At 42.6% G+C, this 26,691-nt stretch overlaps 1 protein-coding gene across 1 annotated transcript in view; it reads right to left on the bottom strand.

Annotated features, from left to right (window-relative positions):
- The window catches only part of LOC108633438 (kinesin-like protein KIF6), a 177,703-nt gene continuing 152,878 nt past the window's right edge, over nucleotides 1,867-26,691 (bottom strand). The window contains exons 6-11 of the mRNA XM_018038660.1: nucleotides 26,251-26,457; nucleotides 14,109-14,252; nucleotides 13,097-13,183; nucleotides 4,483-4,586; nucleotides 4,083-4,361; nucleotides 1,867-2,107 (exon numbers count right to left, since the gene is read on the bottom strand). Coding sequence (XP_017894149.1) covers nucleotides 1,867-2,107; nucleotides 4,083-4,361; nucleotides 4,483-4,586; nucleotides 13,097-13,183; nucleotides 14,109-14,252; nucleotides 26,251-26,457 — 1,062 coding nt within the window. The remainder of the gene's footprint in view (nucleotides 2,108-4,082; nucleotides 4,362-4,482; nucleotides 4,587-13,096; nucleotides 13,184-14,108; nucleotides 14,253-26,250; nucleotides 26,458-26,691) is intronic.

Below are 26,691 nucleotides of genomic sequence, written 5' to 3'. Positions count from 1 at the left end.
ATTTCCTTCTTTTACTTTAACATAATAAAGAGCTCTGAAACCTGATGAATTTTAAGCTATACCAATATTGATCTATCTAATCAGGCCAAAATGTAACTGCAGCAACAGTATAGCAAAAACAGTAACACAAAGCCACATAATCTGAATAATCCTCACTGTCAGCACGAACAAGCCCCAAAGTTACTGGATTGCTCTGAAACTGTGCTTCGGTTTTGGCAGGGTGGATGCAGTCTGCAACATGTGTTCTCCCCAACTGCTTATCAGAAATCATTAAAGAGACGCAATGCTATATACAGTACGCTTATCTTGACCCAGAGAAGGGACTTCATTGCGAACTGCTGACGTTTACTTACTTGCACATGAATTAATTTTACATGATTCCCAGGTGGCGCTGTGGCAAAAGACTCGCCTGCCAGTGCAGGAGACGCAAGAGACACGGATTTGATCCCTGGGTGGGGAAGATCCCCTCGAGGAGGAAACGGCAACCTGCTCCAGTCTTCGGGCCTGGAGAATCCCATGGACAGAGGAGTCTGGTGGTCTACAATCCATGGGGTCACAAAGAGTCGAACACAAATGAGCACACACTATGCCTGAGCTCAAAATTAATCCTTACTATCGCTGCAGTCTCCTGGTTTATTCATATATCTCCACACAACACTTATGCATTGCACCATAATTACTCGTGCTTGTGTCTGTCGCTGCCGCTAAATTGTGAACCCACTGAGAGCGGGATGCAGGTTTTGTTCATCTTGGTGTTCCTTTCAGGGCCTACAGTAGATTTCTGTGAGTACTGGACGAATAAGAAATGCTGAATGAGTGAAGGAGCGAATCAACTGCCCAGACAAACTGACAGCAACCTTACATACTGTCTATGCAGAAACTGTTCCAGCTGCCATGTGTATTTGTTATCCAGGGATCAAAGATAGCCAATCCAAGATCTAACAGTTTGTCAGTATTTTAAACCTGTTGTCACAATTTTATTTCTCACGATTCTGCCCCCAAACTCCTGTGAGAGGAGGACTGTGAGAATTTGCTTGTTGTCAATAACTTTTAAATAGAAACATCTGTTTACGTAATAAATGGCAAGTTAGTGAAAGATGTAATGTAAATATAATATGATATTAAATATCATAGAGAAGGTATAACATACTTTGCTTATTATCGTTTCTTATGCTTTTTAGAATTTTTCTTCTTGTGAGAGTATAGTCTGTGGTGGTCTGTTTGAGAGAGGATGTACCATGGGAAATTTCCTGTCTGAAAGTTTGTATGTCTGAAAAATGGCCACCTTCACCTTTGGATAGTAGGCTAGACTCAGAAATCTCCATCCACAGCCCTTTTTTGTTTTGTTTTGTTTCAGTACTAGAAGTTCCTATTTACAAAGCTGTTAATGAGAAGTCTTCACTAAATCAGATTCTTGCTTGTTAATACTTTTCTTCTCTAACAACTTCTAGGATTATTTTCAATATGTTGAAGTTCTAAAATTCTTCTACAGTATTATTGCACTACTTAGCATATGATAACTCTTTTGTTCTGAAGTCTTATGTCCTTTTTTTTTTTAGTTAAAAAATAGGTTTTATTTCTTTAACTGTTGGCACTCTCTATTTCTTCTTTGGAAGAAAGTCTCTCTATTTCTCTATTCTTGCATTCTCTCTGTTTCTTCTTTGGAAACTCATTGTTGTTGATACTGGTAAATCTAGGGCTATCCTCCATGGTTCTTTGGTTTAAACTTTCTAAATCTTTACCTTTTAGCTTACATTCTGGAATGATCCCTTAGCTCCCGCCTTCCTGGCTCACTGATTTGCCCTCCATGTTTTCATTCTGCTCTTCAGCCATCATCAAGCTCTTAATGGCAGCAAGTACACTTTTTCAAGATCTCTCGGTCCTGCGGTTGCTTCGTGGATGGAATGCCAGCAACCACTCCTGTTGCTTCGTTCTTGAGGCCTCCGCGCTGTAAACGCTTGTTTTGTCTTTCTCCATGCTGGCAGTCCTCATATTCCTAGTCACTCCCAACTGTGAGCTCGCATTTCCTAGACTCCGAGCTCTCCGCTTGGGCAGCCAGTCTTGGGTGAGGGACTGAAGCAGCGGTGGGTACCTGTGCTCCTTGTTGCTTTCAGTGATGAAATGAGCAGAGCTGGAGGCAGTAACTGTCTCCAGAGCTTATACAGTCCCTCTTCGTCCTGGGCATCATCAGTTACCTGGGGCACTTCCCTATTTCCTGGGAATACTGACCTAAATACCAGGGGATAAAGGGAAGAAGGAGAACACGGGGGGTTCACAGGAACAAAGTCCTTCCATTCCAGGAGCTCTGCGAACCCTTAGGGCTCTTTCCAGCCCTCTCCTGCTCCAGCGTGCACCAGTTCTAGACATGGGGCCTTGGTGGTGCTGCACCATAACTTGCTTGATCCCTTCCTCCTGTCTAGACCCCTGTGAAACCTACTTCTTATTCTTGGGTATAGCTGGAGACTCAGGTGTTTCTTCCATCAGTTCTATCATCCACCCAATGTGGAGGGAACCTGCGGCATATGCTTACTCATTCTGACATCCTGAACCACCACCTGCAGAGTCTTACCTTAAACTGAGCCTTCTGAGCAGCACAGAGCACAGAGGAACTAGAGGAAACACTGCTGCTTATCTGACACGTGGGGCATTTCCCTGTTTGCTCTTAGATCCAATTTCCCACTTTTCCTTTGTGTGACTACATCACACTGCTTGGCTCTTGTAACAACTGGCTCTGGGTAAGTTCAGCCAGTGGGAGGCACTGGTGGAAGCTAGAAGGGGAGATGAGGGAGAAGCAAGGGCTCCCTGTGGGATGATGCCTCCATAGCGCCCAGGGCTCTTCCAAGGCCCCAGCTTCCGTCCCGACAGGCAGCACTCAGCTTGTGCAGCTCCTGCTCGCCCGCACCAGGTTCCAGCTTCGGTAACACAACCTTCTACTGATGTCCCTCCAGTCCCAGGTGAAGGACCTCCTCCTGCTGCTCTGATCTCTGGGTTGCTGGAGCGCCCCATAATACCACCTCCTGTACGACAAATTTCCTATATTTAATTCCTGCTGTTGAGAGGCCTAGAATGCTTTTGTTTCCCTGACTGGATCCTGATTTGAAGATCAAAACTCTGAAGAGGCACCTTCAAAAATAATATTGGGTAAGCCCTTTCTTCATGGCTTCCCAGGCGGCTCAGTGGTAAAGAATCCACCTGGCAAGCAGGAGATGCAGGTTCAATCCCTGGGTCAGGAAGATCCCTGCAGGAATGGCATGGCAGCCCACTCCAGTGTTCCTGCCTGGAGAATCCCACGGACAGAGGAGCCTGGTGGGCTACAGGCCATAGCGTCGCAAAGAGTCGGACGTGACTTAGCAGCTAAACAGCAACAACAAGAAGCCCTTTCTTTGCAGGGCTGGGAGCACCAGAATGAAGGAATTTGAAACTGGGGTTTCTCAGTATCTAAGCTATTCCAGGTTATTTCAAGGAGTGACATGAAATTCTTTAAAATGTGAATTCTGGCAGTATATTTCACCTTAATCTCATATATGTCATGAAGCAGTTTTGTAAGGAAAGCCTTAGGGGCCTATCACATTATTAAACACAGCATTCTAAAATGAGGAAATGCTATCCCAGAGGAGGAAGGCTTGGCGTATATCAGAAACTCTGCTCAAGGCTTCTCAAACTTTAGCCCTGCATTCAGGGGCAGCCACAAAGTTGTTTAAAGAAAATACTTCCACTGCCTGTTAGTTACCATTTTCTCTGTTGAGAAAGGGTCATGCGAACTGACAGTAAACCTTCAGAAAAAGCTTGTGTAGCTTGTTACTCTGAAATAGTACCACTGCCTGCTAAGCCCAGTCCATTGTTATCACTTCACAAATGCTTAATAAACAGCACAGAAGCAACAAGAGAGCCTGCCGTGGTGGCTCGTGATCAGAGCAAGAACTCGAGCCATGCTGTGCCCTTGGCATGCCATATGGCTGCAAGTCTAAAGGCTCTGAGAAATGCCGCACTTGTATGAAGTCCTGAATACCTGCTTTCATTCCCATTTCGAGTGTTTGAACTGTAATATATGGGCCATCTATTTATTAAAGGAGAGAGCTTACTTTGGCATGGGATAAATTGGTGCTTGCAGCAAGATGCTGTTTAATACAAAGGACGTTTCTGGAATTCCTTTCAGATCTGAGATCCACAGCTCACAGAGTGTGTGGCGGATACGTTTAAAAATTGTGTGACTATCACACGATCCTTTTTCTTCAGCTGGCATGAGAAGGATACTCCCATTCTCTCCACGCTCTGTTCTTTTCTTCCTCAAAGCTGAGGCGGCAAAAACACTGCCAGCCTTATGCAGCTTTTCATGGAAAGCCGCCACTCTTCCCTGGCGCCTACACGCAATTTCAGACTGTCCCAGGAGACCTTCGCGCTTTGAGGTGAATTCATAACATTAGGGCCAACACAGAAGTTAACACAATCTTGCACTGTTAAAGAAAAAGTCTACAGGCTTACTGAAGGAGCTCTGCTTCTGTGAGCGCCTCTGTCCTCTGCTCCCCAGTGACAATGGCCAGCTCATCCCTGAGTTCCTGGATTTCCTTTTGTAGGCGTATAATCATCTGAAATGGCAAGGCGGGAGCATAAATGTCAGCTCCTCACTGAGGGGACTATGTGACAGAGAACACACATCTTTTAAAATTATGAACAAAAATGTACAGAGAAGGATATCAAAGGCACTCTTGTACTTACCACCTCGCTTTGTTAAAAATCTTATCATTTGGTCAAAATAGTTCTAGAATTTTTCTTAACAAATAAAACATTACTAGTGGAACCTGGAGGCCCTTACTCCTGTTTCCTTCTGTCCATCCTTGGGTGACTGCGATCCTGCATTTAGTGGGTAGCATTTCCCTGCACGTTTTAAATATTTACTCCATAGGGATAGGTATGCCTGTAAATGAGATATATTATTTTGCACGCCTTACACTGAATGTAAATGCTATTACACTGCACGTAACTGCAACTTGGTTTTTCTTCCTCACACTACATTTGGAGATTATTTATATTGTTTCGTGTGGTTCTAGTTCATGAATTTTCACGGATATACGGCATTTCAATAAAGGACTACATCACGATAGAGGTATTTACATCTCCGGGACATTAAGGACATTGGAATTTTACCTTTGCTATTACGAACAGTGTTGCGGTGAGCACTATAAATCTCTGGGCACATCCAAGTTTATCTGTAGCGCACTTGCAGAGGAAGTGCAGCTTCCCTTTATTATATATTGCTAAACTGCTCTTCAAAATAGCTGTATAAATTTATATTCTCATCAACTATGTATGCAAGTTTCTGCTCCCCCACCTTTTTGTCACGATGTATGTAATGTTGCCAGAGACTAATTTTGCCAGTTTGGTAGGTGTACAATGGTCTCTTTTCTAGTTCTAATCTGTGTTTTCATAATTATTGGTGAGGTTGATGATCATCTTTGTAAATGTATGTTGACTGTTTGAGTTTCCTCTTCTGTGAATTTCTTATTCACCATCTTGCCCATGTTTCAGTTGAACTGTTTTTCTTTTCCTTATGGATTTTCAAGCATCTTTATATATTCAGGATGTGAACCCTTTGTAAGTTTTATGCAATGCCTGTATTTTCTCCCAGTCTATGTCATGCTTTCCACTTTGTGGTGTTCTTTCTGTGAAACAAAAGTTTTAAATTTCAATTCAATTTCATTATCAACTTATTTTGTTATGAGTTGCATTGCTTTGTTTTCTTTGAGAACATCGATTTTACCTAAAGCCATGGCAATATTTTCCTACAGTGTATGTGCATGCTCAGTACATGTCTGACTCTGCAATGCTGTGGACTGTAGCCCTCCAGGTTCCTCTGTCCATGGAATTTTCCAGGCAGTAATACTGGAGGGGGTTACCATTTCCTCCTCCAGGGAATCTTCCCAACCCAGGAATCGAACCCAAGTCTTTTGTGTCTCCTGCAGGTGGAGTCTTTACCCCTGTGCCACCTGGGAAGCCCGTATTTCTCTGTAAGTTTCAACTGAGGTTTTGCTTTTTCCATTTAGGTTGATTTTACTTTATAGGAAGTATAAGATATGGATCTAATTTTAATTTTTTTATGGTCAACCATGCAAGATTTGCTATTACAATTCTGTTATGTATTTCCACATATAAGACTTGTCTTTTACTGGGCTATAGGTTAAAAACATTCGTCTACTTGACTATACGCATGGTAATACCACACTGTTTTAATTACTGTATCTTAAGAAATTTTGGCATCTAGATAGAACAAACCCTTTCCATCCTGTTCTCTTCTAAAATAGACTTGGCTATTCTTGATCATATGCTCTTTCATATAAATTTTAGCCTTGGCTTGTAAAATTCTATCAAAGGCTCTCCTCAAATTTCAACTGTAAATAAATTTGAGTAAAAGGTAAATTTGATAAGAGATTAAAGTAATACTAACAAATCGCTGGGCTTCCCAGGTGGCTCTGTGGTAAAGAATCTGCCTGTCAATGCAGGAGATGCAGGTTTGATCCCTGGATTGGGAAGATCTCCTGGAGAAGGAAATGACAATCCACTCCAGGATTTTTTGCCCGGAAGATCCCATGGACAGAGCAGCCTGGTGGGCTACATGTCAGTGGGGTCGCAAGAGCTGGACACAACTTAGTGACTAAGCAACACAACGTAATGAATCATGACGTCCAGAAACGTGGTGTGGCTTTCCATTGACTCCTTTCAATACGGATTTATAGTTTTCTCCACAAATACCTTCTATACCTTTAATTAGATTTTGTCCCTAGAATTTTAAAGTTTTTGTTGCTACTATAAATGAAATTTTTATAAAATTGCATTTTTAATTACTGGCTTTTGATGTATAGGAAGGCAATTCATCTTTATGGATTACATAACAGATGCTTTTCTGAACATTATTTTGGCTATCATTTGTTTGTTATTGAACACTGGGATGTGCTTTTTCTTCCTGGCTTCACTGGGTCTCCATTGCTGCACACGGGCTTTTCTCTAGCTGTGGCAAGCGGTGGCCACTCTCTCCTTGGGGTGTGCAAGGGGAGAGCAGCCTCTCCTTGTCACTGTGGTGGCTTCCCCTTGCAGAGCACAGGCTCTCAGGCGCACGGACTGAGTAGCTGTGGTGCACAGGCTTGATTGCCCCTCAACATGTGGAATCTTCCTTCCACAAGACCAGGGATTGAACCTTGTCTCCTTCACTGGTAGGCAGATTCTTAACCACTGGACCACCAGGCGAGTCCCACTACTGGGTGTTCTAGATGAGCAATCAAATAGTCCACAAGTAATGACCGATATTCTTTCCAAATCCTCATAAATTAAAAAAAAAAAATTGTCTCTTTCCTAGCTAGAAACTCCAAGTACAGTGCTTAAGACATTCTTGTCATATTCCTTTTAACATTTCACTTTTAAAATGTTTGCTGTAGTTTTCGATTGATACCTTTAATCACTCTAAGGATGTTCACTTATATTCATAGTTTGATGAGCCTTTTCAAACTATGGATGAATGTTTAATGTTATCAAATGTTTTTTTTTTCTGTAGCTAATGATGTGATGATATAATTTTTTTCTTTTAAACTGTGAAAGTGATGAGTCACTTTAATTCATGCGATTTTACCTTATAGTAGGAACTACTTCAGATAAACAAAGAGGTATAAATAATACCCTGTCCCTACTTTTACGCTTAAGTGAACATTCAGGTACTGACTACTTCAGTTCAGTTTACTCGCTCAGTTGGGTCTCACTCTTGGCGACCCCATGAACCGTAGCACGCCAGGCCTCCCTGTCCATCACCACCTCCCGGAGTCCACCCAAACCCATGTCCATTGTGTCGGTGATGCCATCCAACCATCTCATCCTCCATCATCCCCTTCTCCTCCTGCCCTCAATCTTTCCCAGCATCAGAGTCTTTTCAAATGAGTCAGCTCTTCGCATCAGGTGGCCAAAGTATTGGAGTTGCAGCTTCAACATCAGTCCTTTCAATGAGCACCCAGGATTGATCTTTAGGATGGATTGGCTGGAACTCCTTGCAGTCCAAGGGACTCTCAAGAGTCTTCTCCAACACCACACTTCAAAACCATCAATTCTTCGGCGCTCAGCTTTCTTCACAGTCCAACTCTCACATCCATACATGACCACTGGAAAAACCATAGCCTTGACTAGATGGACCTTTGTTGGCAAAGTAATGTCTTTGCTTTTGAATATGCTATCTAGGTTGGTCATAACTTTCCTTCCAAACAGTAAGCGTCTTTTCATTTCGTGGCTACAATCATCATCTTCAGTGATTTTGGAGCCCAGAAAAATAAAGTCAGCTGCTGTTTCCACTGTTTCCCCATCTATTTCCCATGAAGTGATGGGACCAGATGCCATGAACTTAGTTTTCTGAGCTTTAAGCCAACTTCTTAACTCTCTTCTTTCACTTTCATCAAGAGGCTTTCTAGTTCTTCTTCACTTTGTGCCATAAGGGTGGTATCATCTGCATATCTGAGGTTATTGATATTTCTCCTGGCAATCTTGATTCCCAGCTTGTGCTTCCTCCAGCCCAGCATTTCTTATGATGTACTCTGCATAGAAGTTAAATAAGCAGGGTGACAATATACAGCCTTGACGTACTCCTTTTCCTATTTGGAACCAGTCTGTCGTTCTTTGTCCAGTTCTAACTGTTGCTTCCTGACCTGCATACACATTTCTCAGGAGGCAGGTCAGCTGGTCTGGTATTCCCATCTCTTTCAGAATTTTCCACAGTTTATTGTGATCCACACAGTCAAAGGCTTTGGCATAGTCAATAAAGCAGAAATACATGTTTTTCTAGAACTCTCTTGCTTTTTCGATGATCCAGCAAATGTTGGCAATTTGATCTCTGGTTCCTCTGCCTTTTCTAAAACCAGCTTGAACACCAGGAAGTTCACGGTTCATGTATTGCTGAAGCCTTAGCTTAAGAAATAAAACACTGCAGGCTCTTGGGAAGCCCTTACCCCTGTAGAGCTTTCCCTAAATGAATTTCCCACTACCACTCCCCTAAATCTGGTGTTTGTTTTTCCCATCCAGTTGTGTTTTGGGTGGTTTTGAGGACAATTTTTCAATCGTCACTTGTGTTTCAGAAAAGCTCTGTACATCAAATAATGAACAGTAGTGCCAGTTTTTAGAAGCAATTATAAAGGAGATCAGGAAACAACACTTGTCAATTACCAGATTATCCTGCGCCAGGAAGACCTCAACATTTGTTTAATTATCAGCTATTAGCTTTTGACTCCTGATTTCTCATTTCATTAAATCTCTCACAGACCTACATCAAACACATGATAATGTACATCTTTCTTCAAATTCCTCAAGTTCCTTCAAAGAAAAGTCTCTGCAGCCAAATTTGAAGGGAAAAACCTCAAATGTCTAATATGTTTAGTTTTCTTTAGTTATGAAGTAATTTTTTTCTTCAGGCTAATAAGCCCACTCCTGTCTTTCTCATTCTGGACAGTAATGTTACAGGGTGGCTGGCAGGGTAGGAACAGCAGAGGGATTCATCCTAGGAATTCAGTTCCATTTGTCTTAGGCCTTTGCATCGTGTCTCCTTTTTTCAGGGGTGTGGGGTGGTGCCCTGTGATGCTGGTATGTGAGCAGGGGCTGGCCTGGAAAGAGGGATGTTCCTCACTCACTGGTTTCTCCAAAAGATAATTCCATCAGGTGAGCTCAGGCTCTCAGAGGCAAGAAGGACAAAATGGTCAGTCCCACTATTCTTCTCTCCTCCTTTTCCTCTACGCTTTGACAGAATGATTTCAGGGAAGGAAGGGCAAACACTCAAGAGGAAGTAATAATATAGGTAATGGATGAATTCAAGATTTTCGTTTTTTGGAATTTGAGAAATTTGTAAATTAAGCACCATTGAAAAGATATCAGATTTTTTTTTTTAAATAATGTATACTACCAAACTTTTGCACTCAGGCTTCTCTATGGTGGTCCATCTCTCACATCCATATATGACTACTGGAAAAACCATAGCTTTAAAAATATGGACCTTTGTCGGCAAAGTAATGTCTCTGCTTTTTAAGACGCTGTCAAGGCTTGTCTAGGCTTTTGAACTGCGGTGTTGGAGAAGACTCTTGAGAGTCCCTTGGACTGCAAGGAGATCCAACCAATCCATCCTAAAGGAGATCAGTCCTCCTAAATATTAATTGGAAGAACTGATGCTGAAGCTGAAACTCCAATAATTTGGCCACCTGATGCCAAGAGCCCACTCATTAGAAAAGACCCTGACGCTGGGAAAGATTGATGGCAGGAGAAGAAGGGGACGACAGAGGATGAGATGGTTGGGTGGCCTCACCGACTCAATCGACATGAGTTTGGGTAAACTCTGGGAGTTGGCAATGGACAGGGAGGCCTGGCGTGCTGCAGTCCATGGGGTCGCAAGGAGTCAGACATGACTGAGCTACTGAACTGATTTGAACTGAGGCTTGTCATAGCTTTTCTTCCAAGGACCAAGCATCTTTTAATTTCATGGCTGCAGTCACCATCTGCAGTGATTTTGGAGCCCAAGAATATAAAGTCTGTCACTGTTTCCATTGTTTCTTAATCTATTTGCCATGAAGGGATGGGACCAGATGCCATGATCTTTGCTTTTTGAATGCTGAGATTTAAGCCAGCTTTTTCACTCTTCTCTTTCACTTTCATCAAGAGGCTCTTTAGTTTCTCTTCGCTTTCTGCCTTAAGGATGGTATCCTCTGCATTTCTGAGGTTATTGATATTTCTCCTGGCAATCTTGATTCCAGCTTGTGATTCATTTAGCCCTGCATTTTGCATGATGTACTCTGCATATAAGTTAAATAAGCAGGGTGACAATATACAGACTTGATGTACTTCTTTTCCTATTTGGAACCAGTCCGTTGTTCCATGTCTGGTTCTAACTGTTGCTTCCTGACCTGCATACAGGTTTTTTTCAGGAGGCAGGTAAGGTGGTCTGGTATTCTCATCTCTTTATGAATTTTTCAGTTTGAGCTTTCCAGTTAAAGGCTTTTTAGTATAGTCAGTGAAGCAGAAGTAGACATTTTTCTGGAATTCTCTTATTTTTTCTGTGACTCAATGGATGTTGGTAATTTGATCTCCAGTTCCTCTACCTTTTCTAAATACAACTTGAACATCTGGAAGTTTTTGGTTCAAGTACTGTGGAAGCCTAGCTTGGAGGATTCTGAGCATTACTTCGCTAGCACGTGAAATGAGTGAAATTTGCTGTAGTGTGAACATTCTTTAGCACTGCACTTCTTTGAGATTGGAATGAAAACTGAGCTTTTCAGTCCTGTGGCCACTGCTGAGTTTTCCAAATTTCTTGGCGTATTCAGTGCAGCACTTTCACAGCATCATCTTTTAGGATTTGAAATAGTTCAACTGGAATTTGATCACCTCTACTAGCTTTGTTTGTAGTGATGCTTCCTAAGGCCCACGTGACTTCACACTCTAAGATGTCTGACTCTAGGTGAGTGGTTATACCATCGTGATTATCTGAGTCGTTAAGATCTTTTTTGTGTAGTTCTGTGTATTCTTGCCACCTCTTCTTAATATCTTCTGCTTCTGTTAGGTCTACACCATTTTTGTCTTCTGTGTTCATCTTTCCATAAAGAAGGCTGAGCACTGAAGAATTGATGCTTTTGAGCTGTGGTGCTGGGGAAGACTCTTGAGAGTCCCTTGGACTGCAAGGAGATCCAACCAGTCCATCCTAAAGCAAATCAGTCCTGAATATTCATTGCACAGACTGATGCTTAAGCTGAAACTCCAATATTTTGGCCACCTGATGTGAAGAGCCCACTCATTAGAAAAGACCCTGAAGCTGGGAAAGATTGAAGGCAGGAGGAGAAGGGGATGACAGAGGACAAGATGTTTGGATGGCATCACTGACTCAATGGACATGAGTTTGAGCAAGCTCTGGGAGAAGGTAAGGACAGGGAAGCCTGGCGTGCTGCAGTCCATGGGTTCGCAACGAGTTGGACATGACTGAGCAGCTAAACAAAAGCAACCAAGCTTACCCTAGTTTATTTTCCAGAGAAATCTCTTTTTTTTTTTAAGGGAATGATTTAAAAAGTAGTATAATCTTAATTTTGGAGTTCTGAAAAATTGAGATACTATATTTCAACATTTTCCATGTTGTTACAAATTAATTCCTTGTTTTATTTTATTTGTAGAAGAAGACTAACAAAAGAAAGAAAACATATCTGCATTTATAATGAGTAGCTGAATCAAGTAACTTACAAATATCTTTCCTTAAATAAAGTGCTTTGATAAAGAAGAATGAACTGTTATAAACATAGAGGCTTGGCCATTTTTCCATGGATCCAACCAACTACTAACTTTTTTAAATCTCTAGAATAAGTAACAGAACAGTTATGCAGAATATTATTCTATTTAATAACCACTGAAAGGCTAGGACCTTTCTAGAAATAGAATTGTGTATGATTCCATGTCTGTCCTCAGGACTCTCTCTGTATCTGACAGGGGGCTCTAGATAAGAGCACAGGCCCTGGGGTCTGCCTGTGTCCGAGTCCTGTTCTGTGACCTATTAGCAATGCAACTCAGATCAAATCACTAAATATTCCCGTGCCTCCCTTTTGTCACCTATAAGGTAGAGGAAAGTGAAAGTGAAAGTCGCTCAGTCACGTCCAGCTCTTTGCAACCCCATGGACTGTATAGTCCATGGAATTCTCCAGGCCAGAATACTAGAGTGGTAGCCTTTCCCTTCTCCAGGGGATCTTCCCAACACAGAGATCAAACCCAGGTCTCCCACATTGGGGGTGAGTTCTTTACCAGCTGAGCCACCAGGGGAGCCCAAGAATCCTGGGGTGGGTAGCCTATCCCTTTTCCAGCAGATCTTCCCGACCCAGGAATTGAACCGGGGTCTTCTGCATTGCAGGTGGATTCTTTACCAACTGAGATACCAGGGCAGCTCAAGGTAGAGAAAGAGATGGCATCTACTCATGAGGCTGTTGTGAGAATTAAATGATTTTACACATTTCCAGTATTTAGAACATTGCCTGGTTATGGGAAGTGAGTGCCATCCATGCTTTAGCTAAGCTTTTACATACATATTTTTTTAAAAACATAGTTAAAAGTTTCTTACCAATTTGGGATCGATTTCTTCATTAAGAACAGCTTCGTTCTTTATGAGTGCCACTCGCTGTGCAAATCTGCAGGTAGATATAGACTCCTAAGAAAGCAAGATTATGTCCTTAAAGTGTTGTTGCAAATAGAGAAGAAACAACTTCTGCTCACAGGAAAAATGCATACAACGATGTTCATGAAACACAATGAGGAAACAGGCTTCCAGATTAGGAAGCTTTGCCCTGGAAATTTATTTTTCATTAAACATTTGTTTGAGCTTAATAAAATGACCAATGTCCAAAGTGTGGAAGAGCTGAGGTTCTAAGTGACAATTCGTGTGATTTTCTACTTTTCTGTCTAACCAGAACCACACAACACAAAGCAGAATCACAGCAGGTACCACCATCCATAAGCATCAAAGGGTACAAAATAAGTATCTGTAACTGGCCCCAAAGAGAGGCTTTCCACAGTATCTCACAATGCACCTGGGACCGGGCCTTGTTTGAGGAGACATCTGGGTGCTTCCCATTTTACTCTCTTAGAGAAAGTCTGAATCCCATCCATTAAATGGAAATGCTGTAAAACATCAGCTGGCTCTAAAGCCACCTGGGACATTTGGCAGCCAGCCTCTACCAAGCGTCCTGGTGCTGGGCTCAGGGACACATCTAGGCTTACATCTCGGTGAAGTCTCCAAGGCATCTAAGCAACCAGGAGTCGAGTGGGTCAGGAGAAGCTGGTGGGTCTCCTCTCTCAGGTCCCCAGCCTAGGTAAATAACCCATAAGCAGGTCTTCCAAAGCATGCATATGAAGTTTCTGCAAACCATCCCGTGCTATGTGAACTCAGTTCTCCAAAGGGGGAATTTCAGAGCTGGCACATAACCCGAGGCTCTGAAGTCTGGCGGCGTCTTTACCTCTGAAGGCACACCCCAGCCCAGCTGAAAAGACGGAGACCCACCCAGGACCATCAGCTCCATCCCACAGACTAGCACACTCACTCAGACTAAGATCTCTGGAAAGAAGGACCAACGTACGTCTATATTCCTCTTCTCTAAAGAGAGGGTGGCGACCATGGTCGTCATGCAGTTCCCTCCCAGGCTGTCTCTCAGGACGCTGGTCATCATGGAGTTCCGATACGGGACGTGCGCGCGGTGCTTTTCCGAGAGGGCGATGATGACCTGTGGGGAAGGGGAGAAACGGCGGCGTAACGCAGCAGAAAATGCGCAGCTGACAAACGACTGATACAAACTACAGCGACCCCCAAACTGGGCTCAGGGCAATCTCAACAACAGTCAGTGCAGTCATGGTGAAGAGGAAAGGGAGCAAACGGAGCAAGAGCTGTCCAAGATGAAGCCTGGAATTGCGGGAATTGCGGGAATTGCTTGTACAAAATTGTATATATTATTATTCTCTTTTTCAGTCTCTGGGAAATTTATATTAAAAACCCAAGGGTAAATCATGCCAGATTTTTAAAATTCTACCAAAACTGGGCTGAATGCCTCTTCCTCAAGGTAAGAGAGACAGAACTCTGAATCAGAACCACAAGAGGAAACAGACCCCACATTCTGGCATCAGATTGTCCAGGTCCAGATGCAAGCCTTCCAAGGCATGTCATTCAACACTTCAGCTTCAATCTCCTCATCTGCCAAACATGGAAAAGACAGTACCTACCCTGTGAGTAGCTGGGATGATTAGAAGAGTTCAAATGTGCAAATTACCTTGAGTAGAACTAGCCCATAATAAATGCTGTATGTGTACTTCCTTTCACTGTTAAAGTGATGGGCAAGAGGATCTTAATTGGGCTAGAACCTGCTCATTTTGCTCCTTAGGAGTGTCTTAAGTACTTAACAGGAAGGTAGTAGATGAATGTTTCGGAGATGGATGAAGAGATGGTGTGGGTTGTCCCCAAGGGAAGCTGCCAGGATATCAGGGGTTTCTGGGGGAGATGAATCCACTGCCAGGATGCCCACTGCAAAGCACCAGGAATAAATCACCCACATATGTGACATGTGACTTCAGGGGAATCACCAAGTCCTGGGTCCTGAGAATTCTGCCAACACCTTCCAATGCTCTAGTCTTCCCTCTTCCCTGGTGTGTAATTCTTATCACTAGAACTCTCTCTATTCCTTTAGTTACAAAATAAGATGGGAGCATTACTTTCAAAGGATGCTTTTAGCAAAATCATGTAATGATACCACTTGTCTTCCTTTAAACGAATGACCACAGGTTTTACTATGAATCAGAAATCCCATGAGATTTTCTCAAAAACCACTTTTCCACTGTAAGAAATGGACCCTCTCACCTTATCCTTTTGTTTCAAACATCTACCCAGCTTCTTCTCCCTGCCTTTGATCTGAGCTGATGGCTACACACCCTTCTTCTAGGTGTAAGCAGCCTATATGCCCCACCCCTAAATCCCTCTCACATCCCACCCTTATTGCTGTTACTGCCTGGCCCTTGCCCAAGTCCAGCCCTCTATCCCCTCCCTGTTCTCCTCTCACCTATTTTGCTCCTAAAATTAACCCTTTTCTTTGCGTTAATTTTTCTCTCTCTCACATGGATCACACCCATCCTGCAAGCCACAACAGTATTAGACGAAGATGGATCTTGCCGAGGTCACCAGTGACCCCACTGAATGACAAACACTGACCACTATCTTACTAGACCTCTGATTTGAAGAAGGCATCAACATGGGTATTCACTGCCTCTTTCAGGAAACACTTTATTCACGTGGTAATCAGGCTATTGCACTTTTCTGGGTTTTATTTTTCCTTAAAAACTAGTTAATGAATGTTTCTTTATCTTCTTTCCAAATGCTTATCTTCACCTCAAGCTATTGAAGTGCTCCAAGGCTCCAGTCCTGGATCCTCATCTCTTTATTATCTATAGTCTCTCCCTGTTTAATCTCATCCAATCCCTTGTTTTTAAATATTAGCTTGGCCAGAAAGTTCATTCAGGTTTTTCCATAACATGCAATGGAAAAACCTGAATGAACTTTTTGGCCAACTCAATATAACCATGTCCTGATGTCTCCCCAGCTTACAGCATCAGCCTCTGCCCCTTCCCTGAGCTACTATCCTTGGGGCAACTCTGTATCTCCACCTGGATGTCTGATCCTGACTTCCTCTCTCCTCTACCCCTAGTCTCATTCTTTCTCAGATTTTACCCATCATTATTAGTGGCCCCACCATTCACCTATGGCATAGTCTAAAACTCTAGGCATCATTCTTGATTCCCCAATTCCAACATCCAATTTCTATTAGGTTTACCTGCAAGATACACCCAGGATTGGACCACTTTCCCCACCCCTTTTGCCACTATGACAGCTCAGGCCACCATTGTCCCTTCCTTGGACAATTGCTCCAGGGTCTGAATCAGTCTCCTTGCTTCTCCTTGTGGCCCCCGTGGTCTCCTCTGCAGAGCAGTCAGAGGCCTCTTTATAAAATGTGAGTTACATCTGGTCGCTGTCCTGCTTACAGCCTCCCATGTACTTGGTATAATGACCCAAGCCCTGTGTGCAAGTTCCTGTCTGCCTATCTGGCCTCATCTCCTACGGTGCTTTCATGGACCACACTGGCTTTGCTGTTGCTGTGCCAGGCCAAATGTCACAGCCTTTGAACTTGTTTCTTCTAACAGGGGATGCTCTTGCCCCAGACCTTCTTACATCTTCCTGCTTCTTACCGGTCAAGTCTTTGCTCAAGTTTTATTTCCTCACCAGGGTTTCCCCTGAACCTTCTATCAAAAGTAACACTCCAATATCCAGTTTCTTAGTCTATGCTATTTTTCCTCAAGTAATTTTATTCATTTATTATTTGGTCAAGCAAGTAAATTTCATTCATTTAATTGTTTGTTATCTGCTTCCCTGCTATAATTTCTGCTCCACAAGGCAGAAATCAAACACTTGGTTTCTCTTGTCCATGGCTCCATCCCCACTGCCAGAAGCAGTAACAGTAAACAGTAAGCAGTGTGGCAGAAACTAAACTGTCTTCTTCAGCTCTCAGGACAGCCCCCGATCTAGTCCTGCTTCCTACAAAATGTCATTTCCTAGTCTCTCATACAGCTCACAGTTTGCATGAGACCGACCTCCATCAAGCAGACAGCCCTGTGTGGGATCTGGAGGTGAGTAAATGGGAGTGGTCCCCTGCATGGATCACAGTCTTGCTGTGGCGAAGGGGCTTGCATAACTCAGTGAAGCTGTGAGCCATGCCGTGCAGAGTCACCCAAGACAGACAGGTCACAGTGAATAGGTCTGACAAAGTGTGGTCCACTAGAGGAGGGAATGGCAAACCACTCCAGTATTCTCATCACAAGAACCCCATAAACAGTATGAAAAGGCAAAGAGATGTGAAACTGGAAGATGAGTCTGCAGTCAGAAGATGTTCAATATGCACCTGGGGAAAAGCGGAGGGCAATCACTAATAGCTCCAGAAAGACTGAAGCGGCTGGGCCAAAGCGGAAATGACGCTCAGTTGTGGATGTGTCTGGTGGCGACTGCGAAGTCCAGTGCTGTGAAGACCAATACTGCAGAGGAATCTGGAATGTTAGTCCATGATTCAAAGTAAACTGGACATGGGCAAGCAGGAGATGGCAAGATTGGATATCAACATCTTAGGAATCAGTGAACTAAAACGGATGGGAGTGGGTGAATTTAATTCAGATGACCATTATATTTACTACTGTGGGCAAGAATCCCTGAGAAGAAATGGAGTAGCCCTCATAATCAACAGAAGAGTCTGACCTCAAAAAACAACAGGAAGATCCCAGTTTATTTTCAGAGCAAACCATGCAACATCACAGCAACCCAAGTCTATGCCCCAACCACTGATGCCCAAGAAGCTGAAGTTGACCAGTTCTATGAAGATCTATAAGACCTTCTAGAACTAATACCAAAAAAAGATGTTCTTTTTATCATAGGGGATTGGAATGCAAAAATAGGAAGTTGAGAGATACCAGCATAACAGGCAAGTTTGGCCTTAGAATACAAAATAAAGAAGGGCAAGGGAAAACAGTTTTATCAAGAGAACATGCTGGTCATAGCAAACACACTTTTCCAGCAACTCAAGAGATGACTCTACACACAGACATCAACAGATGGTCAATACCGAAATCAGATTGATTGTGTTCTTTGAAGCTGAAGATGAGAAAGCTCTATACAGTCAGCAAAAACAGGACCTGAAGCTGACTATGGCTGAGATCATCAGCTCCTTCCTGCAAAATTCAGGTTTAATTTGAAGAAAGTAGGGAAAATCACTAGGCCAGGTGACAAACAGATTCAAGGGATTAGATCTGGTAGGGAGAGTGCTTGAAGAACTATGGACAGAGGTTCGTAACGTAGTACAGGATGACTGAAACCACCCCCAAGAAAAAGAAATGCAACAAGGCAAAGTGGTTGTCTGAGGAGGCTTTACAGATAGCTGAGAAAAGAAGAGAAGTGACAGGCAAGGGAGGAAAAAAAGATATACCCATCACAAAATAGTTTTAGAGAACAGCAAGGAGAGATAATAAGAGAGATTTGGAAAACTCAGTAATGGCCACAGGACTGGAAAAGGTCAGTTTTCATTCCAGTCCCAAAGAAGGGCAATGCCAAAGAATGTTCAAACTACCATACAATTGTGCTCATTTCTCATGCTAGTAAGGGTATGCTCCAAAATCGTTCAAGCTAGGTTTCAGCAGTCTGTGAACTAAGAACTTCCAGATGTACAAACTGGGTTTAGAAAGTGCAGAGGAACCAGTTGCCAACATCCATTGAAACAGAGAAAGCAAAGGAATTCCAGAAAAACATCTGCTTCTGCTTCATTCATTATGCAAAAGCTTAGTGAATCCACTGTATGGATCACAATGAACTGTGGAAAATTCTTAAAGAACTGGGAATACCAGACCACCTTACCTGTCTCCTGAGAAATCTGTGTGTGGGTCAAGAAGCAACAGCTAGAACCTTACATGGGACAACTGACTGGTTCAAAATTGGAAAAGGAGTATGACAAAGCTGTATATTGTCACTCTGTTTATTTAACTTATATGCAGAGTACATCATGCAAAATGCCAAGCTTGATGAATCACAAGCTGGAATCAAGATTGCAAGGACAAATATCAACCTAAGATATGCAAATAAGACCCCTCTAATGGCAGAAAGTGAAGAGGAACTAAAGAGTTTCTTGAGGAGAATGAAAAACCTGGTTTAAAATTCAACATTCAGAAAACTAAGATCATGGCATCTGGTCCCATCACTTCAAGGCAAATAGAAGAGGTAAAAGTGGAAGCAGCGACAGATTTTTTCTTGGGCTCCAAAATCACTGTGGATTTTGACTGCAGCCATAGAATTAAGGTTGTTTGTTCCTTGGAAGGAAAGTTATGACAAGCCTATACAGCATATTAAAAAGTAGAGACATCATTTTGCTGACAAAGATCCATATAGACAAAGCTATGGTTTTCCCAGTAGTCATCTATGGATGTGTTGGACCACAAAGAAGTCTGGTGCTGAAGAATTTATGCTTTCAAACTGTGGTGCTAGAGAAGACTCTTGAGAGTCCCTTGAAATGCAAGGAGATCAAACCAGTCAATCCTAAAGGAAATCAAGCCCGAATATTTATTGGAAGGACTGTTACTAAAGCTCCAGTTCCAATAATTTGGCCACTTGATGCAAAAGAGCTGATTCATTGGAAAAGACCCTGGGATGCTGGGAAAGATCGAAGGCAAAAGGAGAAGGGGGAGGCAGAGGATGAGATAGTTGGATGGTATCACTGACTCAATGGATATGAATAACAGCTAACCCTGGGAGATACTGGAGTACAGAGAAGCCTGGTGTGCTACAGTCCATGGGGCCACAAAGAGTCAGACATGACTTAGTGACAGGACAACAGCAACAGACGAGATTGGAGGCCATAAGCAGGAAGACCAGTTTGCAGGAGATTAGTGTGGCAGTGGCATCTGGTTCTTTCAAGGCAGCTACAGAGAAGGTTCTGAAACCTAGGACCTAATGTCCTACATGTGCAGTGGGGATAACAGCAGTGTTTAGCAGAGCCATTCAGGGGTCTGCTTAGAAGTCTCTCTCAGTTGCTCTGCTCCTAGCTGGGTCATACCCCAGCCCAGTTTTCTAATTTTTCTCAAGATTCTTCATGTTTAATAAACTCTCTGCCACTTAAATTAGCTAGAGTGAATTTCCCATCTTGCAACTAAGAAATCTGAGTAAGGTAACATAATCTCAATACTTTTCTGTTAAATGAATATGAATGAATGAATAAGTGGCTATGGAGAAGGCGATGGCACCCCACTCCAGTACTCTTGCCTGGAAAATCCCATGGGTGGAGGGGCCTGATAGGCTTCAGTCCATAGGGTCGCGAAGACACGGACACAAGTGAGCAACTTCACTTTCACTTTTCACTTTCATGCACTGGAGAAGGAAATGGCAACTCACTCCAGTGTTCTTGCCTGGAGAATCCCAGGGATGGGGGAGCCTGGTGGGCTGCCGTCTATGGGGTCGCACAGAGTCGGACACAACTGAAGTGACTTAGCAGCAGGAAGGCACTGTGAGGGTCATTAGTAGTAGATGTGGGAAAACTAAGTTTCAGTGTAATTGGAAGGACAGTAAGGAATATGGTAGACTACAGTCTGGCCGGCAATGTGGTAGCATGGGCTGCTGAGTAGAGCTCTGGATCCTAAGAACCGGGGACAAATATCTGAAACAGGCAAAGATGGCCCAAATACCAAATAGAAGACCAAACAGGTGCTGGTCTGACAGATATGCAGAGAGGGTAGCATTACTGTTTATGAATCATCAATTAAATATATAACAGTTTTCTAAGTACTTACAGAACATAAAAAAGAAACAGCTTTGTAACAAATTCAATAAATACTTTTTTAAATGGTCCACATTAAGGCAAATCTTATTAAAAAAATGAAACCTTTAAAAAAATAAAGAGCTCAGATGTCCATGGAAGATTATCCCCCGAGAAAACGGACAGAGTTGCAACTAGCACGGCACCATCAGCTTTCTCTCCTGAATGCAGCAGATTCAGCGGAAGCCAAGCGGAAAGCGACACTGAAAAAGTCCCACTCATGTTGGCTAACTGGCAGGGGTGACCCAGATTCTGATTTCTGTGGAAGTGCAGAGCAAACACTCTCTGTTCCCAGTGGTTTCTCACTCGATGTTTGGCCTGACAGAGACCCAGGGTCACCCGAGGAGTGCTCAGTGAGGCTTCTGGTTGGAACAAGCATGCATGGCTCCTTCCTTTTCCTCCAAGGGCTCGATTTCTAGAGCCAAGATGCACCCTGTTATTGCGGCTTAAAATGTTTTCGAGGAGACTTTTTGGAAAAAGTACTACATACACAAGGAAAACTCCAAAACCAACAGTACTCGGGCACTCAGAAATTTACTTACTTCTGAGCATAATAAGGTACATTCAACTCAGAACGGCTGTGCCCTGAGAGCAGGTGTAAGGTCTTGCAGTAATGTCCAGGGAGCAGTTACAGTCAGATGGAATTTCTATGCCAGGTGTGGGTTAATTCATGTAAGAATGGTCACCAAACTGTCTTTTCCTAGTCTGTCTCCATCTTATATATTGAAACTGAGACAGAAAAAGATGTCCTTCGTCACCAACCTCTACATGAGTTTCTGTGATAGCTTTTCTCTTACTGCACTGTAAGCACTTGTTATACGCTTGGCTCTTTCACTGAATGACATGGTAGCACAGACTATTTCTCAATCATAAGTCGATCCCCATTGCCTAACGTAACTTGCAGCACCCAGTGGACACTCAATCACCATTTTCTGAATGGATGGATGAAGCTGATTAACCTAAATTGTGTTATACTTCCAGTCTCATAGCCTCATAATTAAGTCCTTCATAAGGAAAATTTCTTTATAAAAGTCCTTGAATTCTGTTATTTCATCAACAGTACCTGCTCATTCTCTTTACTATTCTCATTCCCAGCTATTCTTTGGTAGCCTCTCACTTGTCTGTCTGTGTAAAATCCCAATATTTGTCTACTGTCCTCTTACACTCTCTATGGCAGCAGCTCCTAGGTTTACTCAGCCCCACGTACCCATGTGCACACTCTGCACTTTTCCATATTTATGCTCTTCTTTCCTCGCTTGCTGACCTGTTCCTTCTCTCCCTCTCTCCATTATTTTATGCCATGACCTCCATGAAGACACTAGTACATCAGTGTAGAGAGCTAACGGCTGCAGCGATGCAGCCGGTGTCTATGAAATGGATAAGTTACATTTGGGGAGCCCAAAGTCAACGACATGTGAATGTTACCGGGACCCTGGGTGAGTCAATCCCCCGGTGGGAGCTAAGGGCCAACAGGCTCCTGGTTCTCACTGTCCGACATGCCCTGACCCCGCCTCCTGGCTGGACTCGCTCTAACTCATTCCTCAGATCTCTGCTTTGCATCAGCCCCAAGAGAACTTTCATTAACTCTCCCCTCTCAGTCTAAGTCCAGTCCCCCAGGACAAGCTCTTCTCACCCCTTGGACTTGCTCTTCAGGCTCCCATCAGGATTATAGCCTGAAAGTTTATTCTTATATTATATAAGCATCCTTATTTAGATTACTTATTCAAAGTGTGTCCCCCTCCACTGGACCGTGCAGCCTTCAGGGCAAGGACCTTTTCCAATTTTGTTCAGCGCTGTGCTCCAGGACCTAGCGCAGTTCTCAGCACATTATTGTTCTGTATAAATATTTGTTAAATAAACTAACTACACAGAAAATCAAATGCCACCATGACTACTTATATGAGGCTGATCGGTACAAGAATTTTGAAGTGAAGAAACGTAGGGAGAGGAAGAATTTTAATAACAAGTAACAGCTTGCAAAGGTTGTATAGAATGAATGAAGAGAAAAGAAAGGATTAGGAGCAGAATGTTTTTCTTGAGTGATTAATAATTGGTGAAAATTTCGGTTCAACTAGCAAATATAAATATAATTTCACAGGAATGGACAGATCTAATGGGAGTTGAAGGACAATGCTAACATCTGAAACAAGTAGGTATATTTTGAAAAAAAGGCACCTTGAATATAGTTCATTATGTTTTCCTATCAGTGTTATATAAACATCCTGTAGAGTAAAAAGATCTGTTAAGTAAAATTAGAATGTAATATATGAGCAAGGAGGAGTCCAGGAATGCTGACTATTGTCAGAAACACTATCTGAACAACACGCAGGCCTTAATCTCTGGGCACTGCATTACTGGGATTCATTTAGTCAGAGCCTCATTGTGTGTGCCTTGTTCACAGAGAGCTCCCTTAGGTTTCCCTCAAACTGCTTTCTCAGCCAACTTGGCCATTAGAAAGCATTTAACATCAGGACAACATCATTCTCAAAAGGGTTCATTAGGCAGCTTTAAAAAAAGTATTTTTTTTCTCAAATCTTTCAGTCTCCAACATTCATCAACAAATCATTCTGCCTTGCCAATGTTCTCTGTATTTCTCTACTCCAGCTTTTGATCATGTTTCTCTTTTTTTATTCTTGGAATTAGTTGCCATCTTTAGCATTCAAATCACAGCGTTTATACTCACAGAGCTGAAAGGAACTTAAGAAATTTAATTCAATTCGCTCCTTTCAGAGAGAATTTTTTTTTTTCTGGAAGATTTATTTAGCAAAATTCTGATGAGCTTTCTTTGCCCTTGGAATAAAATTCAGAAATTAAAAATTGAGCACGCACTGGGACAAACTGTAGTCAACCTGGAGCGGGGACAGGGAGGGAAGCTAGATAAACAGAGCCATTGCAAGGTCAGAATCACCACCAGATGAAGTCACCACAGGTGGAAAAGATACTAGTCATCTCTACAGTATGGCCTCACAGCTCGAAACAAATAGGCCATGGAAGGTATTTCTTATATTCATACCCACTACTAATTGTACAATAAAAACAATAAGAAAAGTTAAAAAAAAAAAAAAGCATAGGCTTTGGAGTCAAGCAATTCGAGGTTCAACTCCTTATCTTACCACTAGCTACATGATCGTTGGAAGGCCTAGGGAGGACATGAGTTATCAAAACTGTAAGACGGGGGTAATAACTAACACGTCCAGTGCACAACTCTTCTGAGGTTTAAATGAAATGGTTTATACAGAATTATAATTGCTACCCCAATGTTGATAGCAGCATTATTCACAAGAGCCAAAAGGATAAAAGAAGTCATGTTCATCAACAAAATATGAAATATTTATATCTACATTCCCCCTTCATGGATCATGGCCTTGTTGTGGTGAAGGGGCTTGTGCAACTCAATGAAGCTATGAGCCATGCCATGCAGGGCCACCCAAGACAGACAAGTCACAGTGGAGAGTTCTGACAAAACGTGGTCCACAGGAAGGAATGGCAACTCACTCCAGTATTCTTGCCTCAAAAATCCCCTGAACAGTATGAAAAGGCAAAAAGATATGGCACCAGAAGATGAGCCCTAGGTCCATATGCTACTGTGGAAGAGCAGAAAAATACCTCCAGAAAGAATGAAGCAGCTGAGGAAAAGTGGAAATGGTGCTCTGTCATCCTGCTTATTTAATTTATATGCAGAGTACATTATGGGAAATGCCGGGCTAGATGAATCACAAGCTGGAATCAAGATTCCTGGGAGAAATATCAACAACCTCAGATATGCAAATGGTACCACTCTAATGGCAGAAAGTGAAGAGGAAGTAAAGAGTCTCTTGATAAGCATGAAAGAGGAGAGTGAAAAAGCTGGCTTAAAACTCAACTTAGTTCAAAAAACTAGGACCATGACATCTATTTGCCATGAAATGGTCCCACAGTGACTGCAGCCATGAAACTAAAAGACTCTTGCTCCTTGGAAGGAAAGCTATGACAAACCTAGACAGCATACTAAAAAGCAGAGACATCACTTTGCCAACAAAAGTTTGTATAGTCAAAGCTATGGTTTATCCAGTAGTCATGTATGGATGTAAGAGTTGGACCATAAAGAAGGCTGAGTGTCAAAGAAGTGATGCTTTTGAACTGTGGTGTTGGAGAAGACTCTTGAGAGTCCCTTGGACTGCAAGGAGATCAAAGCAGTCAATCCTAAAGGAAACCGACCGTGAATATTCATTGGAAGGGCTGACACTGAAGATGAAGTTCCAAAACTTTGGCTACCTGATGGGAAGAGCTGACTTATTGGAAAAGACCCTGATGCTGGGAAAGATTGAGGGCAGGAAGGGGGTGACAGAGGATGGGATGATTGGAGAGCATCAATGACTCAATGAACATAAGTTTGAGCAAACTCTGGGAGATACTGAAGGGACAGGGAAGCCTGGCATGCAGCAATCTATGGGGTTGCAGAGTCAGACATGACTTAGAGACTGAACAACAGCAATATCTACACTTCACACTTTCAATGTAGAGGACACAGATCAATCCCTGGTTGGGGAATTAAATCCCACATACCATGGAGCAACTAAGCCTGGGTGCCTCAACTACTGAAGCCAAAGTGCCCTGGAGCCTGTGCTGCAACTACTGAGCCTCTGGGCCACAACTAGAGTCCACGCACTTCAACGAAACAGCCCACGTGACACAGTGAAGATCCCACATGCCACAACCAAGACTCAGTGTAGCCAAATAAATAAATAAGCACTTTAGAAAAGGAAGGACAGTCCAATACATGCAAAAACATGGACGGGTCTTGCAATTATGCTAAGTGAAAGACATCAGACACAAAAGGACAAACATTGTATAATTCTACTTACAGGAGTATATAGAATAGGCAAATTCATAGCAGCAGAAAGTAGAACAGGAATGATGGGGGCTGGGAGTATAAAGAGATGGGAGTTACTGTTTAATAGGTACAGAGTTTCTGTTTGGGATTATGAGACTTCTGGAAATGCATGGTGGTGGTAATTGTACAACATTTTGAATGCACTTGATGTTGCTGAATTGTACACTTAAAAATTAGTAAAGTGGTAAATGTTACATTATATATATATATATTGCCACAATATAATTTTACATCACATATGTTTTGTTTTGAGACACAAAACAGGGCAAAAATGCCAGTAGAATGCCTGATGCTATGTACATGGTCAAAAGGAGGAGGTTCAAGAGGGAGGGGAAATATATTTACCTAAGGCTGACTCATGGTGACGGCAGAAACCAATACAATATTGTAAAGCAATTATCCTCCAATTAAAAATAAATAAAATTTATTAAAATGGTAGGTATAGGTCATCCTACCCCAACTGTTTACCTGTTCTAAGTAATGCAGTGACAAGTTGATATACTTGGCCTCTGTCAGAAGCTGGCCTCCAACTCCAGTCTTGGCAACCCGCTCTGAACCAGCCAGGTCCACCAAATGCAGCTTGGCATGTCTCACGGTTGCAGATCCTGGCTCCTTGCTTGACAGGTGAACGGTGAAAATGCAGTGAGAACGGGTTGAAGCCTGGTTCATAGGCGTCTATAATAAATAAGTTGTAGGACAAATGTGAACAATGAGAATTTTGGAAGACTATCCACAGATTTAAAGTTATATTTCCACTGGTGAGACATTTCCCGTGAAGTGAACACTTTCAAATGGAGTGAAGATGCTTGCAGCGGAGATCCTTAATATGAATTGCTTTCAGTGTGTTATCTCCTGAATGACTGACAACAGATATGAGTGGGTTCATTCAGAAAGTGGGAGTTTGAGTGA

This window comes from Capra hircus, chromosome 23 (assembly GCF_001704415.2).
Source record: "Capra hircus breed San Clemente chromosome 23, ASM170441v1, whole genome shotgun sequence".
In the NCBI taxonomy this organism is placed as follows: domain Eukaryota; kingdom Metazoa; phylum Chordata; class Mammalia; order Artiodactyla; family Bovidae; genus Capra; species Capra hircus.
Note: the sequence above shows the minus strand (reverse complement) of the source record. Positions and strands in the feature narration are given on the sequence as shown.